This window comes from Syngnathoides biaculeatus, chromosome 16 (assembly GCF_019802595.1).
Source record: "Syngnathoides biaculeatus isolate LvHL_M chromosome 16, ASM1980259v1, whole genome shotgun sequence".
Classification (NCBI taxonomy): domain Eukaryota; kingdom Metazoa; phylum Chordata; class Actinopteri; order Syngnathiformes; family Syngnathidae; genus Syngnathoides; species Syngnathoides biaculeatus.
Window position 1 is genome coordinate 14,132,134 of NC_084655.1, and position 23,167 is coordinate 14,155,300.

The 23,167-nt window shown below is 41.6% G+C and overlaps 1 protein-coding gene across 5 annotated transcripts in view; it reads left to right on the plus strand.

Moving 5' to 3' along the window:
• The window catches only part of LOC133514202 (trinucleotide repeat-containing gene 6A protein-like), a 42,223-nt gene extending 20,906 nt beyond the window's left edge, over window positions 1-21,317 (plus strand). For all 5 annotated transcript variants that reach the window (XM_061845685.1, XM_061845684.1, XM_061845689.1 and 2 more), the window contains 20 exons: window positions 9-156; window positions 300-760; window positions 1,020-1,151; window positions 1,346-1,507; window positions 4,095-4,283; window positions 4,413-4,576; window positions 4,721-4,795; window positions 5,400-5,558; window positions 9,804-9,917; window positions 11,522-11,641; window positions 11,780-11,857; window positions 11,936-12,110; window positions 12,245-12,385; window positions 12,688-12,858; window positions 12,936-13,076; window positions 13,306-13,413; window positions 13,771-14,001; window positions 14,185-14,255; window positions 14,332-14,471; window positions 17,007-21,317. In XM_061845685.1, the coding sequence (XP_061701669.1) occupies window positions 9-156; window positions 300-760; window positions 1,020-1,151; window positions 1,346-1,507; window positions 4,095-4,283; window positions 4,413-4,576; window positions 4,721-4,795; window positions 5,400-5,558; window positions 9,804-9,917; window positions 11,522-11,641; window positions 11,780-11,857; window positions 11,936-12,110; window positions 12,245-12,385; window positions 12,688-12,858; window positions 12,936-13,076; window positions 13,306-13,413; window positions 13,771-14,001; window positions 14,185-14,255; window positions 14,332-14,471; window positions 17,007-17,343 (3,317 nt within the window). In that variant the 3' untranslated portion in view covers window positions 17,344-21,317. The remainder of the gene's footprint in view (window positions 1-8; window positions 157-299; window positions 761-1,019; window positions 1,152-1,345; window positions 1,508-4,094; window positions 4,284-4,412; window positions 4,577-4,720; window positions 4,796-5,399; window positions 5,559-9,803; window positions 9,918-11,521; window positions 11,642-11,779; window positions 11,858-11,935; window positions 12,111-12,244; window positions 12,386-12,687; window positions 12,859-12,935; window positions 13,077-13,305; window positions 13,414-13,770; window positions 14,002-14,184; window positions 14,256-14,331; window positions 14,472-17,006) is intronic.
• Window positions 21,318-23,167: the final 1,850 nt, after the last annotated feature.

Genomic DNA, 23,167 nt, shown 5'->3' on the forward strand with positions numbered 1-23,167 from the left:
ATTAACAGGTTGGGGTGATAGTCCAGAAACGGGAATCTCTGGTTGGGGAGAGTCAAGATCAACCTCTGGTTGGGATAACAAAGGGCCAACCAGTGGAGGTGGCTGGGATAATGGATCGAGTTACAAAGGAGGCAACAACACCAGCAAAGATGACAGGTGTGTGACAATGAATATTTTATAATAGTTTTAACAGAAATTGTGCGACGATATTTTTTTCATCTTGACACTGTTTCTGATTTGCTTGTTGTATGAATTGTATACACCCAAATGTGTCATAGACCTTCATCCCTCCCATCCAGATCCAATACATGGACTGTTACCAAACAGCAGCAAGGCTGGGGCTCCACCAGTGGCAATGGAGATGAAGGCTGGGGTATTACTGGAGATGGTTCCAGAGCAGCTGCTAACAACCACTGGGGAGATCCCCACAAGGGTGCTGGGTCAGTGGGCTGGGATAGCGATAGCGACCGATCAGGTTCTGGATGCTGGAGTGAGCCGGGGCGAACCAATACTAGCAGCAGTAATACCTGGGGAGGAAGTGGCGGATCAAATACTCCAGACCAGAGTACTCCAAACCTAGGCTCCAACTGGGGTGACTCCAAACCTAACCTTCAAAACAAGAGCCAAGGTTGGGCAGACCCAGTGAAAAACAACCAGGGTGCCCAAAACTGGGCCGACTCCAATTCTAAAACCTCCTATCCTTCCGAGTGGGGAAAAGGCCCTGACTCCAACACGGCAAGAGCCAACAATAAGCCTACAGGTGAGTATGTTATAAACTTTCAATAATCTACACCCACCTCTGTAAGTGATACGATGGCACAGTGCCGAACACATTTGAAGGTTCAATGCATTGCTCAGGAGGACCTTAAAAATGCTCAGATCGTGGGCTCATATCGCTTGAGGAACAACCTCAGAGTTCCTTTTTGTTTCATTTCTCAAATATTATTCAGCTGTGTGCTGGTTTTGAGGCTGTAATGAAGCGTAAGGACCTGAGTGGGTTTATTTGATTCTCTCATCAGGCTGGTTGGGAGGTCCCATGCCCACAGTCAGTCAAAAGGATGAAGTGGCAACTGGGTGGGAGGAGCCTTCTCCAGAATCCATTCGTCGACGGATGGAGATTGATGATGGAACCGCAGCGTGGGGAGACCCTGGTAAGGGCACCTAAATTAAGGTTTAATTTGAAGTAACTGTGATGTTTATGGGCAAAGTAAATTGTAAGAGGAAATTTAGCTAGGTACCTATGGTTCTATAAATCCCAAATGACCGCCAGAAGGTGGTGCTGGCAGTCAGGAGGGATGAATTACAACTGGATTTTCACTCATTTTGAACTCCTTCGTTACAAAAGTGAAATACCACGGTGGAGCTGTCAACATGTGGAACAGAACTGGCCACTCAGACCAGGACCATCCTGGCCAATCTTCTCAACACCAATCTCACACATTGCATGGCTCGACACATCATTCTCAGCCCATGCAGCCTCGTGGACAAGACAAAGGTGCTGGTTCAGGTAAGTTCACAGAATTGTACACTGACTTAAAACACTTTTTTTTTCTTCAGTATTTGAGCATCTGACAGAGTATCTTTAACTTGTGAATACAAAATCATCTTGCTTCAAATCATTTTTGTGGTGTAATCTTTGTTGAAGGAATAGGTGGTTTGATAAAATACATCATTTTTGTGCCTTCCAACTTTGCTTCCCACTGAGGTAAACGGTTGACTTTGAAAACATTGCAGCAGACAGAGGAGGTAGTTTGGTAGAGAGGCACAGTTTTTCAGTTATTTAGAATTGGTTTGGGTGTGCAGTATTATACAATAGGCAAAATGAATCTGGTGCAAATTATATTTTAAGGCTGTTGAAACCATGGACTACCTTGACCAAATTAGTTCAGGATTTGAAATGGAGACATGCTGTAGCAAGGGTTGCAATGTGAATGACATGGAAGGAAAAACTCCCAAGAGACATTCATGGAATAATGTTTGCATTGTTTTAAGAAACCCTAAGAAGGAAAGTGGAAGGAAATTATGAAGGCAGTGGCGTTGAACTTTGCCAAAGACAAGTTGCCAATTTATACATTGTCAGTATTTTTTTTCGACCTATGGTGGTAGCCCAAAATAAAGCTCACATAGCTGTATAATAAAGACTAAAAAGATGTAACTGGAAAAAGTTCATTTTTTTTTAGGGCTCCACTTTTTATTCATTTTATGTTCCACAAACATTTTACTTGACATACTTATCCTAAAAGATTTCTTTTTTTTTTTTTTTTACAAATTGTCAACATTTAGTGTATTGAGGATTGTGTTTACACGCCCACATTCTCAGTTTTGCAAATATCAGTCATTTGCTTTTTCTTTTTACTGAAAGAAATATAAAAAAATCCACCAGCCCTTCTTTGTTAAAGAAAATCATGGGGGCAAAATGTCACGTCGCACCTTTTTCAGCAGCCTATATGTTTGTGATATGACAAGAATATACCTGTCATTGATTGTAAACATATTATTTAGTTGTGTGCACTTTTGCTATTAGTTATGTCTTCACTACACAATTCAACTCCATCATTCCAAGTACTTGCGGTGCCTGAAAAGGGGGTTAATGCTGAAATATGTGCTTGACTCAAGTACATGTATAAACAGTACAGAAATGTGGACTGTGAAATGAACCTAATAAGGACATGTAAGCACAAGCACTGTTAATATGCCTGTAATGATACAAATGTGTCATCCACCTCCCCTTTTAGAAATATGGAACTTTCTCATTTAAAGCGTGGCGCTTGTATACAAAACCTCAAATGTATAAAAAGCGTAGAGTTCATTGAAAAACCATGGAGACGGCAAACATTGACCCATTGTCTTCCCTGTAAAGTTTTTGTGAATGTGGTTGAGTCATCCCTTAAGAATGCTAAGAGCATCATTGAATTCCCCACCCCCTACCGCTTCCCCCTTTTATTAGCACCCCTTCCGCCTTTTCTCTCTTGCTTGCCAATTGGGCTTGCAATAGAAACCCAGACTTTTGTTAAGGTTGAGAGATGCAGTTGAGGAGGTTGTCTTATGTGCAAATGAACGGTCTCTGGCAAAGTAAAGGGAGGTGCTGTTCGGGTTATATGGGACTCTGTCAAGTGAGCTAACTGGAGCAGTGAATTGGAGAATGGAGAAGTTTGGAGCCACCTAGGCAGATACTCTGAGCAGGAAAAGTTTCTAGATTTTATAAAGATACATTTGTTACTGATGTTTAAGGCAAAAGAAAAGATATCCTCTGTTTCGAAAAAAGCTTAAATACCACACTGGGCCCTTGGACCATTACGATTTTAAGTGTGGCATTCTACCATGTTTTTTTTTTATATACCGAATACAAAGCATGCTGTGAGTATGACTAGGTTGGTAACACTCAAGTCAAGAGTATGAACCTTTTACTAAGTTGCGTTTCAGTTTTCACAGGTCAGTTTCAGTTTTATAAAATCCTCCAAGGACCTTGCTAAATTAATAGGGGAAAATTATTTACCAATCAAAGAAATCTGGGGTCCATGTTTGAGACGCTTATATAACTTAAAATATATAATAGCATGATGTTTTGGTGCAAATGCTCTTGCCTTGGTGTATGTACTCGTGCCCTAGATTTCCCACCCCTGCCATAACTCAAGGATTTGGGGGGGGGGGGTTCATCTATTTCTAGAATCTGTGTGACAGTTAATTTGTGCTGTCTTGTGTGCTTGCCTTGTTACATATGGGAGACTGAAGCCTCTCTCTCAACTTTTATATTTTTACCGAGAAGTATCTTTATCACCCCAAACGTATCCAGGGGTGAGAGAGGCTCGCAGGGCTCATCGGTCAGCTGCAACACAAACCCTCATAAATGATCACCATGAGCATAACATATGACTGAGAGTTGTCTGTAGCAAACAGTGGGACACCAAAAATATTTTGAAGCTTGTTTGGGGCTACTGTATTACATACAGTATGTTCTTAATGTTGTATGATTAGTATTGTATGTATTCTGACCTTGGGTTGACCGTTGTACACTCCACAATTTCATGATTTACATTTAAATGTCTGATATTACTGTACTTCAAATCTTGTTTTTTTTTGTTTTGTTTTTTTAGGTTGGGGTGAGCCTTATTCCCATCAGAAAGAGTCCTCAACATGGGGTGAACCCACCTCTGCTCCGCCTGTGACTGTGGACAATGGGACCTCTGCCTGGGGGAAGCCAGTGGACACTCGCTCTAGCTGGAATGAACTCACCCGGGATAATAGAGAGCCTGCATCTGGATGGGGAGGTCGTCATAAATCCGGTAAGTATGAGATTAAGGTCTCCGCTGATTGTGATTGTCTCCGTTGAAAGTATCCTCATTAGGAAGTTGTCTATTTTATTAACTTGTTGTTCCCCCTCCCCAATACACAAACATTCCCCCCCTTATTAGGTCTTGGTTCTAAACCAATGGATACATGGTGTGGTGAGGAGTCCATGAGTAACAGTTGGGATCAGGAAGAGGAAGTAGAGATTGGCATGTGGACTAACAACCAACAGGATAACAGATCACATGACCAAAACACCTGGAACTACAAGCATAAGGGGTCCTGCAAGGTTGGTTTTCGCTGTGATACCGTCACTTTGCACTATAAAAGCAGATTAGGATATAGTTTTTCCATCATGCAGTTGTCACTCACTAATTTCATTTATCGGAGTAAATTTAATTCTTAATCATTTTGCTGCTATTGCTGTTTTTAGGTGAATAAAACAGTCAAATCAGACGAGCCATGGATGAAACCCTTCATGAACCAGTTCAACAACATGGGCTTTTCTGTAAGTATTCAGACTTGCTGTTGCCAGTGAGGTTCCGCTTTCTCATCTCATGGCTTACATATAAACAAACACTTATATTTTCAGTCATTAAAGGGCTACCTCATGGCTATTACTCATTACTGTTTTGGTGTTACGAAAGGGATGCTATTGTGTTACCTAATTAGGACAAAGGCTGATAACCTCCCTGCTTTGATTCTGTAATGCAAAAGGAGGTCTAACAGTTTGAGGGCATATTAGTGTAATACATTTTTCAGAAGGCCAACACTTGTTTTTCAGATCTTTTTAATATACGTTTCACTTTAGTCAATATTAACACTATGATTTTGATTGGAATGAAGCACCCAGTGTACCAGAGTTGATTTGCCTGCAGCATCACAGGACTTTGCAATGTGACTATTGGTGATGCGCTCATCGTGACATTCAAATATCACACAGCCCTAGTCTTTGGAGATGTCTTTTTTTGAGGTGGTACTTGGTGCAAATGTTTTAAGAACTACTCCTCTATATGATTGATCAGGCACACAATGTGTTTTCCTTTAGGAACCATCTTAATTCTTTAGTATGCCAAATGAATTCCCTTTTTCTTCTGGTTCTCCTTTTAAAGAGAGACTCTCCAGATGATTCCATGAAAAGTGGAGCAGGTATGGTGCAGGAGAAGCGCATGGACACAATGGATTTCAGTAGTGTAATGGGGAGGAATCATGGCTCTCAACACCAACTCCCCAAAGAGTCCCCTATGGATCGCAGCTCTTACTATGACAAGGTAATACTGGGGAAAATACTCTGAGCATAAAGTATGAAATTATCTTTCCTTCTGGGACCCAAACTTTATAAAGTACACATTGTATTGCAATGACATTGCTATAATATATTCCGTAATTTCTCGAGTACAATGCGCACCCCCAAAGTTGACCTAAAAAAAACCAGGAAACCCCTTCTACCAATGTACAATGCACACCACCAATTTGCCGCTACCCATATACTCAGAATATTAGAAATTATCTGTATTTATATTTTGTTAGGTTTGTACTTGTATTGTTTTTCAAAAAAAAACTGTCCGTACAACAATCATTAATAATAATTGTCCATGTGCTGATGTAGCGGTAATATAATCTCGGGACAGGACACGTTTTTTCCTGGTCCCTGTAATTGTCAGAACAGAATCCCTCAACCAAATAAAATAAATGCTGAAGTATGGAAAAAGATTTTAATTTTATTATAAAATATATAAAAGCAGCTGCACAACTAGCCGCTGTACTCGACATTTTTTGTCTTTAAGTTAAAACAAACTCATGGGCAGTCGTTTCTGATCTTTGATACAGTAGCAACAAGCATGCTACGCTAACAATCGTAAAATACAAGCTCCCCGAGGTGCTCAGAGAGCTCAGGTTGGGGGTGCACATTACTGTAATACTGTATATATAAATGTGTAACATAAGACATCGAATAGCATATCTAAATGTATATGTATGCATTTTCTACCACTATGTACCTGTATATGACTATACAATGGGATTGTATTTTTATTTTTCATCCATACCTAACTATAATGCGCTCTATTAACTTTTTGATAATATTTTGGGAAAAAATTGCCCATTATTTTCTAGAAATTACAGTATCTACAATGATGGATAATAATGATGATGATTAATATAGCAGACTTCAATTTACTACAATAAACATGAATCAAAAGACCTTAACCCAAGAAAATGTGCCTGTTTAGGTTAGTAATATAATTTAGGATTACAATCGGTAACCCAATAATGTAGTACTTTACTGGGATTTTGTAGTAGTGTTTATGATCAAAAGCAAATCGTGTGGGATGTTTCCTTATACCACACAGTTGGGCTCTTACTGTGATGTTGCACCCCACAGTGGCTATTTCACAGCAGTGCATTTTAATCACGTTAAGAGTTTTTGTTGTACATTACACTTGCATCACGTTTACGCAGCAGCTCTTGCTGCTGCTTTGCTCATGTCATTGACCCGATAAGCAATCGGTGGCCAATTAAGTTAGACCTTAGTGGATCAATGGTTGATTGCCTTCCAGAGTTTTTTGTTGCCTTGGCTTTGCTGCTCTTGCATTTCTTTGTCTTTTAGCTTGATTCACCCTTTCCTACAAGATGTCCCTCTTCCCTGCAATGGTGACACCTCCTAATAACTTTTACTCTTTGCCCTCAAATTAACCAAATTTTTCCTTCTCTGTCTGTGTGTGGCTGGCACCTTGCTCCCCTTGTGCTTGCGGGCGCTCTGCTGTGAACCCGGCTTTGCTTCCGCAGCTATGTGTTCCCCTTTCTGCTTCTGATGAGCATTGCTTAAGTCAAAGCATGAGCTTTCCTCCCTCCACTTCCACTCAGTCTATCCTATGTCATGAGACTGGGCCATCTCCTGCCCACTCTAGTCATGCTGTCTCTCGGCAGGTGAGTGTGCAAGCATCACAAGGATGTTGTATCTCTGCTTTCTAATTAAAGCTCCCCTGGTAACAAGATGTTACTGAATTCAATGCAATCCCCACCCCCCACCTTCCCCGAACACACAAAGTTTTTGGACCGTGGGGTATTCGCCTATGTACAATAACTATTTCCTTTTGTAGTTTACAGGTTATGACACATACACACACATACTAGAAATAGCAACTGGTGTCACACATTATTGCTCCATTATTATTAATGCTTTAGCAAAATGCAAAATTTGGTTAACGTGTAATGCCTAATTTCAAACGCACATTATCTTATCTAGACGAAAATATATGTTCAACTGTACCATAAAATGCATCACCGTTTTTGTTTTTAATGAAAAATATAAGGGTTTATGAATTAAAGTCTGTGAATTTTGACCTAGTTTCCTGTGTCTGAAAAACGACTCATTTCGGGGGCGGAGCCTCGTACGTCAATACAGGTGGACCTGCTATTGTGCAGGGACGAGAATTTTCCGCCGATCGGCGGATTTCCGACTTTTTCACACCGAAATGACCATTCTCGAGATAAGCGCAAATCCGTTGAGAAAATTCCAGGGGGGTAGGGTTTCGTGCGCCTGCTTCTCCATGGTGGGCTCTGAGCTGCAAGTTCAGCTTAGTGCTAGCACAAGCACGACTATCATAGGCCGTTCTAACTTGCTCGGTAGTGTAAATATATTCCTTTTGTGACATAAACATTAAAACTTGTTTGCGGCAGATTACTTGATTGAACAACAGAGTTTTAAAGTATAACGATCCAATCGTGTTAGTGGTTAATCGAGTTTCACCATTGCCATTGACATGTGTTCTCGGTTCTCAGAAATTGCAATGTAACTTGTTAGTTAGCCAAGTCATAGCGCGAACTGAGCGACGGTGTGTTCCAAGTTTTACGATGGCGAACGTGTTAGAAAAAAAGGATGAAGATCGAGCGAGGGATATTGACAAGGATGCTGGAATCAAAAACTGTTTTAGATGGGCATGGCTGGAAAATATCAGTGACATATGTAAATAACTGTATATAAACTATTCATTGAAATACTAAAAACTTTAAATTGATTGAATTCTTGGAGAAATATGGATAAAGCAGCCTACAGCACATATGTGGTAAGGTAATTTATATTCAATTGTTCTTGTGCTTCATCTCTACACTATACTAATTCTATGAATAACTGACTGCATATCAAAAAGAAAATATAATGGTGTATCCATCTTAAACAGTGAAAGAGATTGAAAATTAATTCTGAAGTTTGGCAAATGGTGAAACTCTTATGTAATGTCCTTCAAATAAGTACAATAATTCAAGCATTGAAGAAATGAAACTGATATTTCAATTTTTGCTGTACTGGTAGAGCACCAAACAAGGGACATTTTTTCCACAAATAGAGTTAAATTCAGTGTTGAAATTAATGGTTTTGGGGCTAACAAATTGCTAAGATCGCTTAGCTTCCGGGGGCTTCACCCCCTTGGCCCACGACAGGGCACTGCCCCTGCACCCCGCTGAGGGCCTTCGGCTCCCACACTCCGGCTACTTTTCAGACTTTTTTCTCATTTGGCATTCTCATCCCTGATTGTGCGTCTGGTTCTGTCTGGTTATGGCATCAGTTTCCCACGTGAAATTATATTTAAGGTGAAGCAAGATTTTTTTTGCTATTGCTCTCAAATTAACATGGCAACATAAAAAATAACATTTTAAACATATTTTGTTCGTTAAAATCCTTATTTGTGAAAATATACCAACTTTGACTGTGGACTACGTTATCTTCTGTTTGTTTTGGTGCAATAAACGAGCCTTGTACACGCAAATTAGTGACGCACATCGTACTGCAGATAGTTTCTTATACGAGCACAGGCAGATCCATCGTGCGGTACAAAAATGGCCAGGTGGTCACATACCTATTTACTAAATACACGGCGTTTGCATGGTTTTAAAACAAGACCGAAAATTTTGGATATACATTGAGGATATCAAGGCCTTTACTAAACCAAACAAGAACTTCACAAATGCTTACCAATCTTTGTTTCCAACACGAGGACTGTCCTGCTACATGCATCTAACTGCTTGCTCGGCACTTTCTTCTGCATTTGAACGTGTGTGCTGTCTAACCGGCTCAAATTGATAACCTTTAACGCCTTTATAAAGCTCTTATTGTTCACCGTCTTCGTGGGACCCTTTGGAATAGTGTTCATCGTTCGAAATATCGGAAAATTCATCATCGTTCTTACAATGTATTCCAATGCTCGTCATTGTTGTCACGTTCCTACTCTGCTGTTTCCGCTTCATTTTCGTCTTTTTTTTTTCAGGCGAATCCAGCAATGTATGATCTTTTTTTTTTTTTTTGCCGATAATTGAAAAATAAGTTTCCTTCATAACAGAATTCAGTTTCAAATTCTGCATAAACTGTATCGTATTAGCAAAAGTGTGCTGAGGACATTCCATACACTTTAAGGGGACTGTACATGTCAATAATTTCACATAATTTTCTGACTGTGCTATAGTTTCAATACAATGTTTGACTATATGTATGTACATTTTTTTCTTGCCTTCTCACCTAGAATGTAAACACAATGTTGGGTGGCAGTTTAGCACAGGGCCGCAGTGGACTGCAATCTCAACTCCCTCATTCCAGCTTCCATAACCAAGTGCCTCCTCCCATCATGCCCTCTCAGGTAACGCACAACCCCAAACCAGATTGTCCTTCATAACACTTTACACCCAAGAGTTGATGAACAAATGAAATGGAAAGAGGATGATGCATATATGAGTAGAAGTTGTTTTTTAAAAAAAATCAAGAAAATTACAACCTAGGGCCCACTGCACACTGTGACAGGGCTTCAGCTGACTGAGCTGTCGCACAACGCTTGATGTGCCGCAACTAGATTTCGTAAGGGGTTGATGACTATTGGCCACTCTCAGAATGGTGTACAAACATTGATGTAACTGCCAAAAATGCCGTTATATCACGAGCATTCACAACAAAAACAAACGTTTACAGGTATGATGTGAGTCACACCAGTACCGTGTTTGTGAAATACTGAACTGTACTTACTTTCATATGCATCTGTGGTTGATGCAGTGAAACATGGAGAATATCGCAGAAATACTCAAGTACTGTCAGTCCCTGGGTTATCATTGCCAACAGCTTGTCCACACACTTTCCTTTTTGTTTCTTGCCTGTTTCCTAAAAGAACTACTGCCACCAGGGCAATCTTGAGTCTTGACAAGTGTCCCATATTTTTTGTGGTTTCAATGCAAAATAGTGTTCCCCCATTATTTGCATTCCTTACACCCCTGCGAATAATGAAAACCATGAATAATGGATGCAGTATTAATACGCACCGATTACACCTTCAGCATGCATGCCAGCACGCGTTTTAACGTGTATGTTGGCTGTCATATGATGGCGCACATGAGGCAGTGATTAACAATTGCTTCTAACATCTGTAACCAAAAGAAGCTTCTGACTCTTAAGTACCGCAAAGCATGCTGGGGGAGGTAAATAATGTTTAAAGTGCATGTTTTGTCAATTATTTTGTGAGTCATTATTTTGTTTTATGTTATGCTATCTTGTTTGTTGTGGTGTGATCATTTTAGTTTTGATGTGACACCGTGAACAACATTGTTAGTAATGACCTGCCTACACAGGCAGTGTGTCGGGCAATTTAAGCTTTTGCTTACAGATGCAAAAGGCAATTGTTCCTCACTGCCTCGTGAGCGCCATCATAAGGTATCTTACATAAATGCTGAAACACTTGATGGCTTGCATGCTGAGAGTGTAACCAGTGTGTTTTAGTGTACTTTGTTGGACAAGTCACACGACATTTGCAAATGTTGGAACTCTGTGTGCACATAAGTTGCACCACATTGTAAGGTGCATGTTTAATGTGGCGCCTTGTCTATTTAGAAGAGGATTTAAGACTTTTGCAATTGTGAAAATACGGTAACAAAAAAAAAACCCTTGGAGACCAAAATTGGGAAATATGCACGGACGCGAACAGTGAACCACAAATGGGCAAGGGCACACTGTGCCTCAAACGAATTCCCAATCTAAACACGTTGGGTTACTGTTCTTTCACTGGTTATTTTTGTGAGGGCCAATTGCCAAGTATGTGGGGTATAGGTTGCCAACTGCAGTTTTTTTTTTTTTTTTAACAATTCTTCAATCAAGGTATGTTGCTTTGCTTTGTGTGCGGCATGTTTTAAGTTTTCACTCACAGTTTGAGCAGAAAACATAACATGGATGGTTCAGAGAAACATCCCTGTCTGTTTTCAGGTCCCTCCAGCCCTGTTGAAATACCCGGGTAGTAATGGAGCCCTGAACCCTCTGTTAGGCCCTCAGCAGGTGGCTGTGCTTAATCAGCTGTCCCAACTCAACCAGTTGAACCAGCTCCAGGTAAAGTGCCAGAAGTGGTCACATTAACAAGTAAAACTGAACATTGTATTTCTCAAATGCTAGTCGTCACACAGACCCCTTTCATGAGCTACGAGTTTAGAACCTTTTTTTTTTTTTTATTTTATTTTCTGTTTGCAGCGTCTTATCTTCCTGCAGCAGCAGCAACAGAAGGCTCAAAACCAGAGAGTGATGCCTGTGGGACGACCGCCTGAGCAGGTTTGTCAACTATATATTCATTATATTATGTTAATTCATGGTCTATTAAATTTTAACATCTTGCCCTGCTCTCTTTAGACGCGCCCTATTGGTTCATCTCCATCAATGATGCAGCCACCACGTCACCTGGACCCTTCCCTGCTGAAGCAGTCCCCAGCCCTCAAACCATACCTGGATAGCTACTTGCCCCACAATAGCCCTGAGATGCAGAAGGATGCTTCCAGTCTTGGGTCCTTTAGCAACTTCCCTTTAAGTATGTTGACTTCTAAAAAACACAGTTTAAAAGAATATAGTCAGACCCCTTTATACTGTATAGGACAATCAATTGTATATCGGTATTGTTTCAGGAAGTGAAATTGCAATGTATTTCATTATTCTTCCAATCAGGCTTGAACTCTAACCTGAATGTATCCTTGGACGTGGGTGTTGGTACCAATGCTGGCGGAGCTTTAGGCTACAAAGAACCGCCCCAGTCCAGACTGAAGAAACTGTGGGTTGCTGACCCTCTGGAGCAGAACAGCAAATCTGGTATACAATTATGACTTAACATACTGTAGTAAACTTATTTTTTTAATGATTTTTAAAATGTTAATATTACTGTCAATCTTAACAGAATAATCTACAGGGATGGGCATTACAAAATGATGAATCATGAAGTTTTGTTGATTTTGTAGATTTTGATTGATTGGGTTAATGTTTGAATACTTACAAAAACGTTAGTGCCATAGAAAGCAAAACAGAAAATGTCAGTTTGGAACCATTTTGAACATCCCATCAATCCCTTTCATGTCTTTGACTGTCTCTCCTGTTTTTGTGGTTGTTTCCCACAGGTGCTATTTCGTCAGGGCTGCATCTAGAGGACTCTCCCTTTTATGACTTCCTGTCCCCTGGCCCATCTCCCCTGAGTCCTCCCGGCCAATCAATGGGCTCGGTGGGTGACGGCTGGCCGTCCCGTGCCAACTCCCCCCCTCTCCATGGAAACACTGTCGCCTGGCCCCCAGGTACGCCAGTTTATGTTCACTATTGCCCCACAATCTTTTGCCTAGAAAGCAGCTAACGGCAGTGATGGTGTGTGTAGAGTTCCGACCTGGCGAACCTTGGACAGGTTACCAGGACATTGACCCTGAGACTGACCCTTATGTGACCCCTGGTAGTGTCATAAATAACCTCTCCATCAACACCGTCCGTGACACAGACCATCTCAGGGACAGGAACAATGGTAAATCCATGTGCATGATAAACACAAACCTTACCGGTGTAATCAATGTTACGATGGTTCCACTGACTGGAATTTATTTTGTCCCTGCACATACAGTTAGACGTATAGTATTAAGATGTTATTTGTTTGTAGAATTGGATTTGGTTTTAATGAATGATGCTAGAATCAGATCAGACCAAGTGAGTGGCTAATTCTGTCTCTCCCTCTCCCCCCCCCCCCTTTTGACCAGGGTCATCCTCATCACTGAACACCACGATGCCTTCTAATAGTGCCTGGTCATCCATTCGTGCCTCCAGCCACAGCGGTTCCCTCACCAGTACAGCACAAAGCACTTCAGGTGCACATTTCTGTTTCTAATTCAGCTCTTAGATGCTCTAGATCAGGGGTCGGGAACCTTTAACACTCAAAAGAGCCATTTGGACCTGGTTGTCATGCAAAAGACAACACTGGGAAGAAGCAAACACTTTTTGACATCTGAAATGAAGATGTTAGCCTTGATATATTTTGTCCGTACACCATCTAAAGAGTGTGTGTATATCTTTACACTTGTAAAAGTGTTACTTGTGAAAAATGGGGACTGGGATTTTTCAAATTACATTGAGGGCTTGATTACAGATTTAATAAGACAACTTTTTTTTTTTTTTTTTTTTTAAATGTTGAGGTAAAAGTTGTTTGTGCTCCCATGTCCATACAGCCAGACCCAGTGAGTCAAAGTGGTCTCCCGGCATTGGTTCTGTCTCTAACTCCTCTCTGGCCCATGAGTTGTGGAAGGTCCCCCTGCCTCACAAGGCGCTGTCCGTGGCGGCCCCCTCCAGACCTCCACCTGGCCTCACTAGCCAAAAGCCCAGCTCAGCCTCCTCCGGCTGGGACGGCTCGGCCCTGAGGCTGTGTGGGTGGGGCTCCTCTGACTCCACATACCCACCTGGTGAGATACAAAATCAACAATTTTCTTTGTCATAAAACTAGCAAATTGTCTTAGTAATGACATTTTAACCATCATATGACTGGGTATGTCTGTAGTCATATCTTCCTGTGTCATCAATTGACACTCTTTGAGGAATTTAGACCAGGATTGTAAATTGCACATTATTTTGGGTGGGGGGGTTAGGTTCCAGTTGGGGAGACAGCAGCAGCTCAGGGAGAACCCAATGGCTTGTTCTGAAAAACCTCACACCTCAGGTATACACACAAATTGAGTCTATATCTACCTCCCATTTGGTTCGCGTCATTAACTGTTGGTCCAACGCTTCCGCAGATTGATGGCTGTACACTGAGGACTTTGTGTATGCAGCATGGCCCTCTGATCACATTCCACCTCAACCTGCGACATGGTAACGCTGTAGTGTGCTACAACTCCAAGGATGAGGCTGCCAAGGCCCAGAAGAGCCTGCACATGTAAGATTACGGACATTATTACTCGTCATATCTCCTAGATTGCTTGTGTTACACGGTCATTCTTAACTGGAACTGAATGCATTTATTTGAAACGTATCAAAAAGTCATTGTCCCCTTTTAGATGGTATAAAAAGGGATACCTATTTTGCCTGGATGCTTAATCGCAGAACGGGAATGGACCAGGCTTTTCTGATGGCACCAATTATATCACTGACTTAATTCTGTCATTTTTGCACCTTGCCATTTATGCATTCTATATGGAGTAACCCTGAAGTGTGGCAGTTGCTTTTCATATTTGAGACTTGAGTGAGTTTCGTTATCCGCATTCTAGAGGCTTTAGTAAGTTTAGTTTCCTGGAAAGGTGACACCATATTGGAGGTTTTGATCATTTCCCGTGCTCCAAGCCTCTCACAGCTCGTGACGTTATGAATGTCATAATAATTAGAAAAGACAAATTCAGTGCCAGTAAACGTACTTTCATCCACAAGTGAGGGGAATGTCCATTTCAAACAAGTTATATGGCGGTTTGGCGTATGTTTGAAAGCGCCGCTCACAACTTCAATTATCTTCATGGTGTTAGATTTTGAATATTCATTCTTTTGAAATGTCTTTAGCCTGTGTGACACTAGTATGATTACCTGGCAATGCTGACCAACTGCTGGCTCGCTGGTTTTGCTATTGGTGCCCTTCCGAACGTTTTCACTCATAAGCACAGGAATCTGGTTCTTTCGAATAGGTGTAATAAGTATTTAGACCCCTTTAAATTTTCGTTGTATTGTAATCGTGCTAAAATCATTTAAGGTATTTTTCTTCATTCATGTACACACAGGTCCCCATATTGACAGAAAAAAAGGAATTGTTGAAATTAAATTTATTAATACTTATTTAAAAAAAAAAGAAACTGATTTCACATAGCCATAAGTATCCACTCTTTGCTAATACACTCATATTTAACTCTGGTGCTGTCCATTTCTTCTGATCATTCTTGAGATGGTTCTACATCTTAATTGGAGTCCAGCTGTTTGATTATACTGATATGATTTGATTCGGAAAGCCACACACCTATTTACATAAGACCTTAACAGTGCATGTCAGAGCACATGAGAATCAAGACCTCAAAGGAACTGTTTGAAGAGCTCTGAGCCAGAATTGCGGCAAGGGTTAGACCTGGCTGAGATTACAAAATAATTCCGAAGAATGGTCTCTATAATCCTTAAATGAAGAACATTTGGGATGACCAGAGCCCTTCCTAGACCTTGCCGTTTGATCATAGTGAGCCTTTGTGAGAGAAATAAAGAAGCCAAAGTTCACTCGGGCTGAGCTCAAGTAATGAAGTTGGGAAACGGGTGAAAGTTCTAGAAAGATAACCAGCACTGCAGCTCTCCACCACATGGGGCTTAATGGCAGAGTGACCCGATGAAAGGCTCCTCCAGTGCACAACAGATGACAGCCCCAACAGATTTTGGTTAAAAAATTAAAACCACCCAAAGGACTCCCAAGATCGTAATAAATAATATTCTCTGGTCTGATCAGACCAGGATCGATAAAACGTTTGGGCTTATACCTAAGCGGTATGAGTGAAGAAAACCAGGTACTGTTAATCACTTGTCCAACACAGTACCAAACAGAGAAGCATGGCAGCATCATGCTTTTGGGGGGGTTTCAGGTTTAGGAATAGGATGACTGGTTTCAATCAAAGGAAGGGGGAATGCGGTAAAGTACAGGGATATCCTGAACAAAACACTTCTGATTGTTCAGGACCTCAGTCTGGACAGAAGGTTTGACTGTAAACAAGATAACAACCCTTTGCAAACAACTAAAATAACAGTGGCTTCATTCCAACTCCATGACTGTTTTTGAATGGCCAAACCAAAGCCCCAACTTAAACCCAATTGAGCATCTCTGGAGAAACCCGAGCATGGCCGGTCCCCATGAACAGTCACCATCCGACCTGACAGAACTCAAGAGGATCTGGAAAGAGGAATGCCAGAGGGTCCACAAATCCAGGTGTTGGAAAAACTTGCTTAATTCCCAAAAAGACTCAAAGCGGTGCTTCTACTAAATACTGAACAAAGGATCTGTATAATTATGGATGATTTTTTTTTTTCATAAATTAGCAAAATTTCTCATTTTTCTGTCAATATGGGGTGCTGTATACATGGCTGAAATATAACTGACATTTTTAAGCGGGTCTATATTCCATACCTATTGACTTCATTTAATTTCACCTTTAAAGGTTCAACACATGTACCATATAAATTTCAATGGCAATCACGTCTCAGGGAAACACTACTTATGAAAACTACTAACTACTGATGCTTCAACGAGTCACTCCTCATGGGCGGTTGCTCTCATAATCAGAAATGTTTGTCATAAACGGGAGAATTTGCGCACCTTGACAGCGCACAAGCCAGGTGTGTGCGTGGGAGAATACTCCCCATAAAGCCTTAAGTGTGACTTAAGTCATGTGACCCAAGTTCTTTCCTCTCCCAGCAAAAGATACACAGACACTTACACACATGCTCTTGTGCACAGGTGTCTTTTGGGGAACACGACTATTGTGGCCAAGTTTGCCAACGAGGAGGAAATCAACCGTTTCTTTGCACAAGGGCAGGCCTCCTCGGGGTGGCAGGCCATTGGCTCGTCTCAGAGCAGGATGGATCAGTCCCACCCTTTCCCCAGCCGCGCCGCCGAGCCCAGCCAATGGAACAGCGGCGATCTCCACGGCTCCTCCCTGTGGGGCGGGGCCAACTATTCCGGTAGCCTGTGGGGCAGCCCCAGCGGCGCAGAGGCAGGAAGGCTCAACAGCCCTTCTCCAATCGGCTCCTTCCTCCCGGTGGATCACCTGACGGGCGCCGCAGACTCCATGTGAGGGAACGTCGGCAAGGGTCAGTGGAGAATTGACAATAATTTAGTGGAATGAAAGCAAAATAAGTGGCACTACTCACTTATGGCGATGTTCAACAAAACGGGGTCCCCCCTGTGGAAAACAAGTTACGTTTATCTCTCTCTGCACATATGTCCACTTTGTTTTAGCCCAAAAACATATCAGTCGGAATACTTGAATCCTGCAGGCCAATTCTATAATGTGAACGGATGGATATTTGCTTCCAGGTAGTGCTCTTTCACACCGAAAAAAGCTTCAATCGAGCTCATTGTTGTTTCATTTGTCATGTTTATTTGAATTCCAATTTTTTTTTTTTTTTTGCTGACAATGTTGGAGTATGAGCTTTTTAAACTTTGCACTGAATGTTTTTTTTTCTCAGTATATATTTAATCTGCAATATAGAGAGGGAGCAGCCAGTTTTTTCCAGTGTAGCTGTTTACTCATTGAGGTCCTTACGTATATGCGTGGCGATGTTGTGCCCGCCTGTGTGTGTGCGTGTGTGTGTGTTTGCGCGCGCTCCTCTTTTGCCTTGGCACGCCTACCTTACTGCGTTGTCGTAGAGTTCAAGATCAACCGATAAGTTCAAGCAGATACGCTAACCCGGAAGGATTATCTGGGTGTGGTCTATTAAAAAAAAAAAAGGCGAGAAAAAAAAGTATTGCACCAATGTTTGTTTGAAAACTAAAGAACGTGGTTGAGCTCTGCAGTGCAAAGGACTGTAGCCGCAGCTGGGACTAGCAAAGCCCAAGCTACCCTAATGTAGGGGTCGGGGGGGCCTATCGAGCAAGCCCGCCCTCGAGCCCCCGAGGGGGTGAGGGCGGGAGCAGCACTTTCAGAATAGGCTTTTCAATATTTCGGAGGTGCCACACTGCAACCTCTTGTTTACAAGACTTAGGAGGCGGAACGTGTGTTCATCCTTCATTTTAAAGAGAAGATGGAGTAAAAATCGAAAATGTTTATTAAAAAAAAAAAAATCATAAAAATGTGAAAAAAAATCAAAAACATTTATAAAAGGTTTTAAAAAAAATCGAGGATGAAGACGATGCTTTGTAACTCTGGGAATTCGGATCAGTGTTTTTGGCCATGGTGTTGGTTATTTTGAATTATTCCTCTTTGTCTGCTAAATAACCAGCAATGGTTCTCAGGAAATCAAGCCAGTTTTCCCCCCTGATAGTTGATTTAAAGAAAGGAAAAAAAAAAAATTACTACTCCTCCTCGTAGGAAATGAAAATCCAACTTTTAGCACTGAAAACAATGTATAATATGGTCTGTAAGTTTCTTTTCTCTGCCAAATAACTGCTTTAAGCTGGAGAAACTCAACACACTGCTTTCAATATGCTGTCTTGAGGGTTGGGGGGGTCCGTGTGTGTGTGTGTGTGTGTGTGTGTGTGTGTGTGTGTGTGTGTGTATATATGTGTGTGTGTGTCCACTCCACCCACGTTAAAATCAACAACTGGGGGAGTGCAAATGTTGTGCAAACCAAGAGAAAGGCGAAACTGTATCTATGCATACTGTAGCTTCTCGGCCTACTGAGAGGTTTTTTTTTTGTTTTGTTTTTCCCTGTCTGACACGTTTTTAAATGTTTCATTTAGTACGACAATGTTTTAAACTACATATTTAGATCTCATGGCCACAGTGTTTTTGGAATGGGGGGGGGAGAAGCGACTTTTTTTTTCTTTTTTTTTAAACAGTGAAGCAAAAGTCGTCCACATTTCATTGCCTTGGTCCCAATTGTGTCCGCACATGCAACAACAAGTCAAGTGGCTTCTACCTGTTTACAAATGGAATATGATTGTATTGTGCTCTGGAGGGGGTTGGGGGGGGGGGCATCTCAACCTGACTAATAGCGTGATTGTGCGTCCATGTTTATAAGTGTTCTATCTTAGCTGTCATTATTAGTTCTTATGATGCTCGACTTTTCCCCCCCCCCCCCGTTTTGGGGGGGGTGGTGGGGCTTTTTAAAAATCAAAAGCTCCAGTGTACGACCATTAGTGAAGCCATGGACCTTAAACCCATCTTTGTGTGTGCGCGCGCGTGTGGCCCTTCCGCCACTGTTTTTATTTGGCAACTACGGCAAGTTCGCGTTTGTTTTTAAGCCGAGCAGTGACGATTTAGCAAATGAGTATTAGCCACGAGTGAGTTTGTGTGTGTGCGCGCGCGACAATATTGAGCTGCTCTACCAAATAATTCATTAAAAAAAAAAATGCTTTACTTAATTCCACCTCTATTTGCTTAAAAGTTTTTGTTTTTTTTAATTTGTTTTGTGGGTCTTGTTTGACACATTTTATCAAGAGGAACATCGGAAACTTCTTTTTATTTTTTTTGTGATTAACTTAACTGACATGTTGACGCGAGGAGCCTTGGATTTTGCACTTGGTGGACTTTCAGGAGGCCGTGTGAGCGCAGAGCGAAGCCGTTTGGGAAGGAACGACTTTAGTCGGCGGCGGGCTGGGAACGGTGGCGCTGTATTTTGTTGAAAATGTGTGCGTTTGTGTGTATGTGCACGCTGTTGTTTAGTGTGACATTGTGAATGGAAAAAAATGCCAGTTTGCTGGTTCAGGTGGCGAAGCCGTAAATTGTCTCCAGAGTGAAGTCTGCTGTTAGTTATACGGGCAACGAGTGGGATTCAACCACTTTTTGCTTACCAGTGAAAACCATGCATCTCATTTTATTTATTTTTTTTGTCATCCCAAAGAAGCAAAATTGTTACAAAAATCATCTCAAGAGTATCCCAGACCTAAGATGGGTGGGAGGGGGAAAGGGATTTTAATTGTGGCCGCAATATAGATATACAGTAACGCTAATGAGTGGCCACAAATTAGGTCTAACCTGTGTATGAAATACTCAGTTGTGGCCATTACGTAGGTGTCATGTTACCTTAATATGAATATAATTGTGCTCGAAAGTTTACATACACGGGCAGAATTTTTCTTTTTCGAAAATGTGATGCATAAATACCATTTTTCACTCATGGTTAGTGCTTGGATGAAGTCATTTATCATCAAACTGTTTACTATTTTTAAATCATACTGACAAAAGTTACACAAATGATGCTGATCAAACTTTTTTTGAAGTGTATTACCCCTTTTTAAAATCGATGACAATGAGATCGGGAGACTGCGGTGGCTACTCAGGAAACCTTCGCTTTATTCTGCTGTAGCCAATGACAGGTCGGCTTGGCTTTGTGTTTTGGATCATTATCGTGTTGGAATCTCCAAGTGGGTCCCATAATGTGGTGCATATCAAATCTGACCAGCTTTCCCATGCTTTTATAGCACCACACACCGCCAGAACATCCACCTCCATGTTTCACAGTAGGAACGGTGTACTTCTCATCGTAGGCTTTGTCGACTCCTCTCCGAATGTCGTGGTTCTGGCCAAAAAGTGCAATTTTTGGTCTCATCACTCCAAATGACTTTGTTCCAGAAAATGTTCCCCTTGACTCACTTCAACATTTCTCAACACAAACCAAACATTCGGGCCTCCATGCTTTTCGTTGGACAGTGACGTTTCACGCTGGAGTACTGTAGCGGGTGTCTCGTTGTCATGGTCATGGGGACGACTAGAAACCAGATGTAGATTGGCCGGCTCTTTCTGGGATGGACGGCTTGACCGCGCCCCGTCCGTGCCTGATCCTGGATCAGCTTGTTTGAGCTCCCCGTTTGGTGTTCTTTCTCAGCACTTATCCGGTGTCAGTTTGTCATCACAGCCAAGCAGGGTTTCCCCAAGTATTTCAGTGCCTGACCCGGACTTTCTAAACTGGATGATCAAAGACGACCTTTCACCAGCACGATCTCTCTCTCTCTCTCTCCGTGCCTCTGTCTCGCTCTCTCTCTCATTCTCGCGCTCTCTCTGTCATCTGTGAGCTTCTACCAGCTTCTTTTTCATATTCCTCCTTGTTGGCTTTCTTTGACACCTTTCTTAACATTGATTTAAAAAAAAAAAAAAAAAAGGGGGGGGGCAAATGTAATGTCGGAGCAAATGTCCACGTACGTCGACACACACCGCATATAAACTACTGATATTGATTGAGCACATTGTGCACAAATGCGTGCCCACTACACAATCAGCGCCTAAATTTAGAGCTACCCTCCAAGCGTGAGGGACCACTATAGCTAGCCGACCCATCACAGCGTGACGCGGCAATTTGTGTGCGTGTGTTCATGTCGAGAAGGGAGAAGCAACATGCTCATGTTACTGCTTGGATACACAACTTGATTTCCATGATTGGTGTGTGTGATTTGAAAAAATTATGCCAAATTGAGGTGGTAGCAGGAAGGAAAGGGACTATGGGGGGGAGGGGTGTTTTGTGAGTGTGTGCGTGTATTTAAGAAGCGGGACGACGCAGAATCCTTGAAGCCGAGTGTCGTTTTGCAGCAAGGATGACGTAAGGAAAAGCTTTTTCAAAGTGAGCGCGAACCACCTTGAGCACTGTACAATCTCCAGGGCTGCCCAGCAGCTTCCCAACATTGAGGGAGGGGAGGGAAGGGCGGGGGTTTTGGGGGGGGGGGGCTGGCAGGTGATACTTTACTACTTTTTACTATTTAAGAAGAATGTGACTATGTTCTCCTCTTGACTGAACTCTTCTGTGAGCAAACACCCAGTGGCAATTATTCTCGATCAAAAATGCTTGACACAAAATAAAAAGACACCCTACCCCCCGCCCCCGCCTGCCCCCAAAAAAGCAAACTGTGATTATCTGCTGTTTTTTTTATTTTTGTCTGTATGTGTGCGTATGTGTTTGTGTACTCCAAAAAAAAAAAACCCGACAAAAAAAAAAAACATTGAAAAGCTTTAGTCTAACCAGCACAAAGAGGGTGGGTGTCATTCAGAGAGACTATGCAGTGGAGTGTTGAACCCAGGCTTCCATGTCCAACTTGGGTTTTTGTCGTGTTCATAGATCCCTTAAAGAGAAAAAAAAAAAAAGAATAAAAAAACGACGGGATTCCCAATAATATTCCTCAAACATGTTGTGCCATTGTTGAATCGTACTGCTACTACTACTAATAGTTTAAAATAAAAAAAAAAAAATACGGAAAGAAAAAAAAAAAAGTTTACCTAGCGACCGCCGGGCCAGTTGTAGCAGGAAGTGGGTGCGTGGTCAGGTCCATTCGTTTCTTTTCCCAGCTCGGCGATAGACTGGCAAAAGTGCAAAATTTTACATACCTTTTTTATAGAGATTCTATCAATCCACAGTGTCTAGTTGGATCACCTCTTATTATGCACATTGTTTTGGGAGACTGTTGAATCTATAATATATATGTATATATGTGTGTGCGTATGGATACACGCATATATGAGAATATATACTGACAGTGTCTCTAATCACCGAGAGGGCGTCTTCCTCTCCTCGAAATGACGGGAAGCAACTTTATTTTCAAATGTCTTCCTCGGGTCATCAAAGAATTGTTTTCTTAAAACTTTTGGGGAAACTGCACTTTTTGAAGGACAATCTTGATTTGGGTGTATTGATACAAAAAAAAAAAAAAAGACAAAATGAACGAAGTCGCTTAATATGACAAGGTATTAAAACCAACTCCGGTGTGCTCTAATATGAATGTCTCCTCCGATGCTGTCTGTTTGGTTTCATTTAATATTTTTACTTTTTTTTTTTTTTTTTGCTTGGTTTGTTCAGTATTTTTTTTTTCCCTGAATTTTTAGTGCTCTTAAGCGAATGTGTACTAAGATGTAGACTAGTAGGTAGTAGGTCTTCTGTTGACTGTACTCGTATACTGATTACTGTTTGTAACCTCTGGCCCCTTCAGCCAGCCTACAAAGCTGTATAACTTGGGTACAACCCTCAATAAAA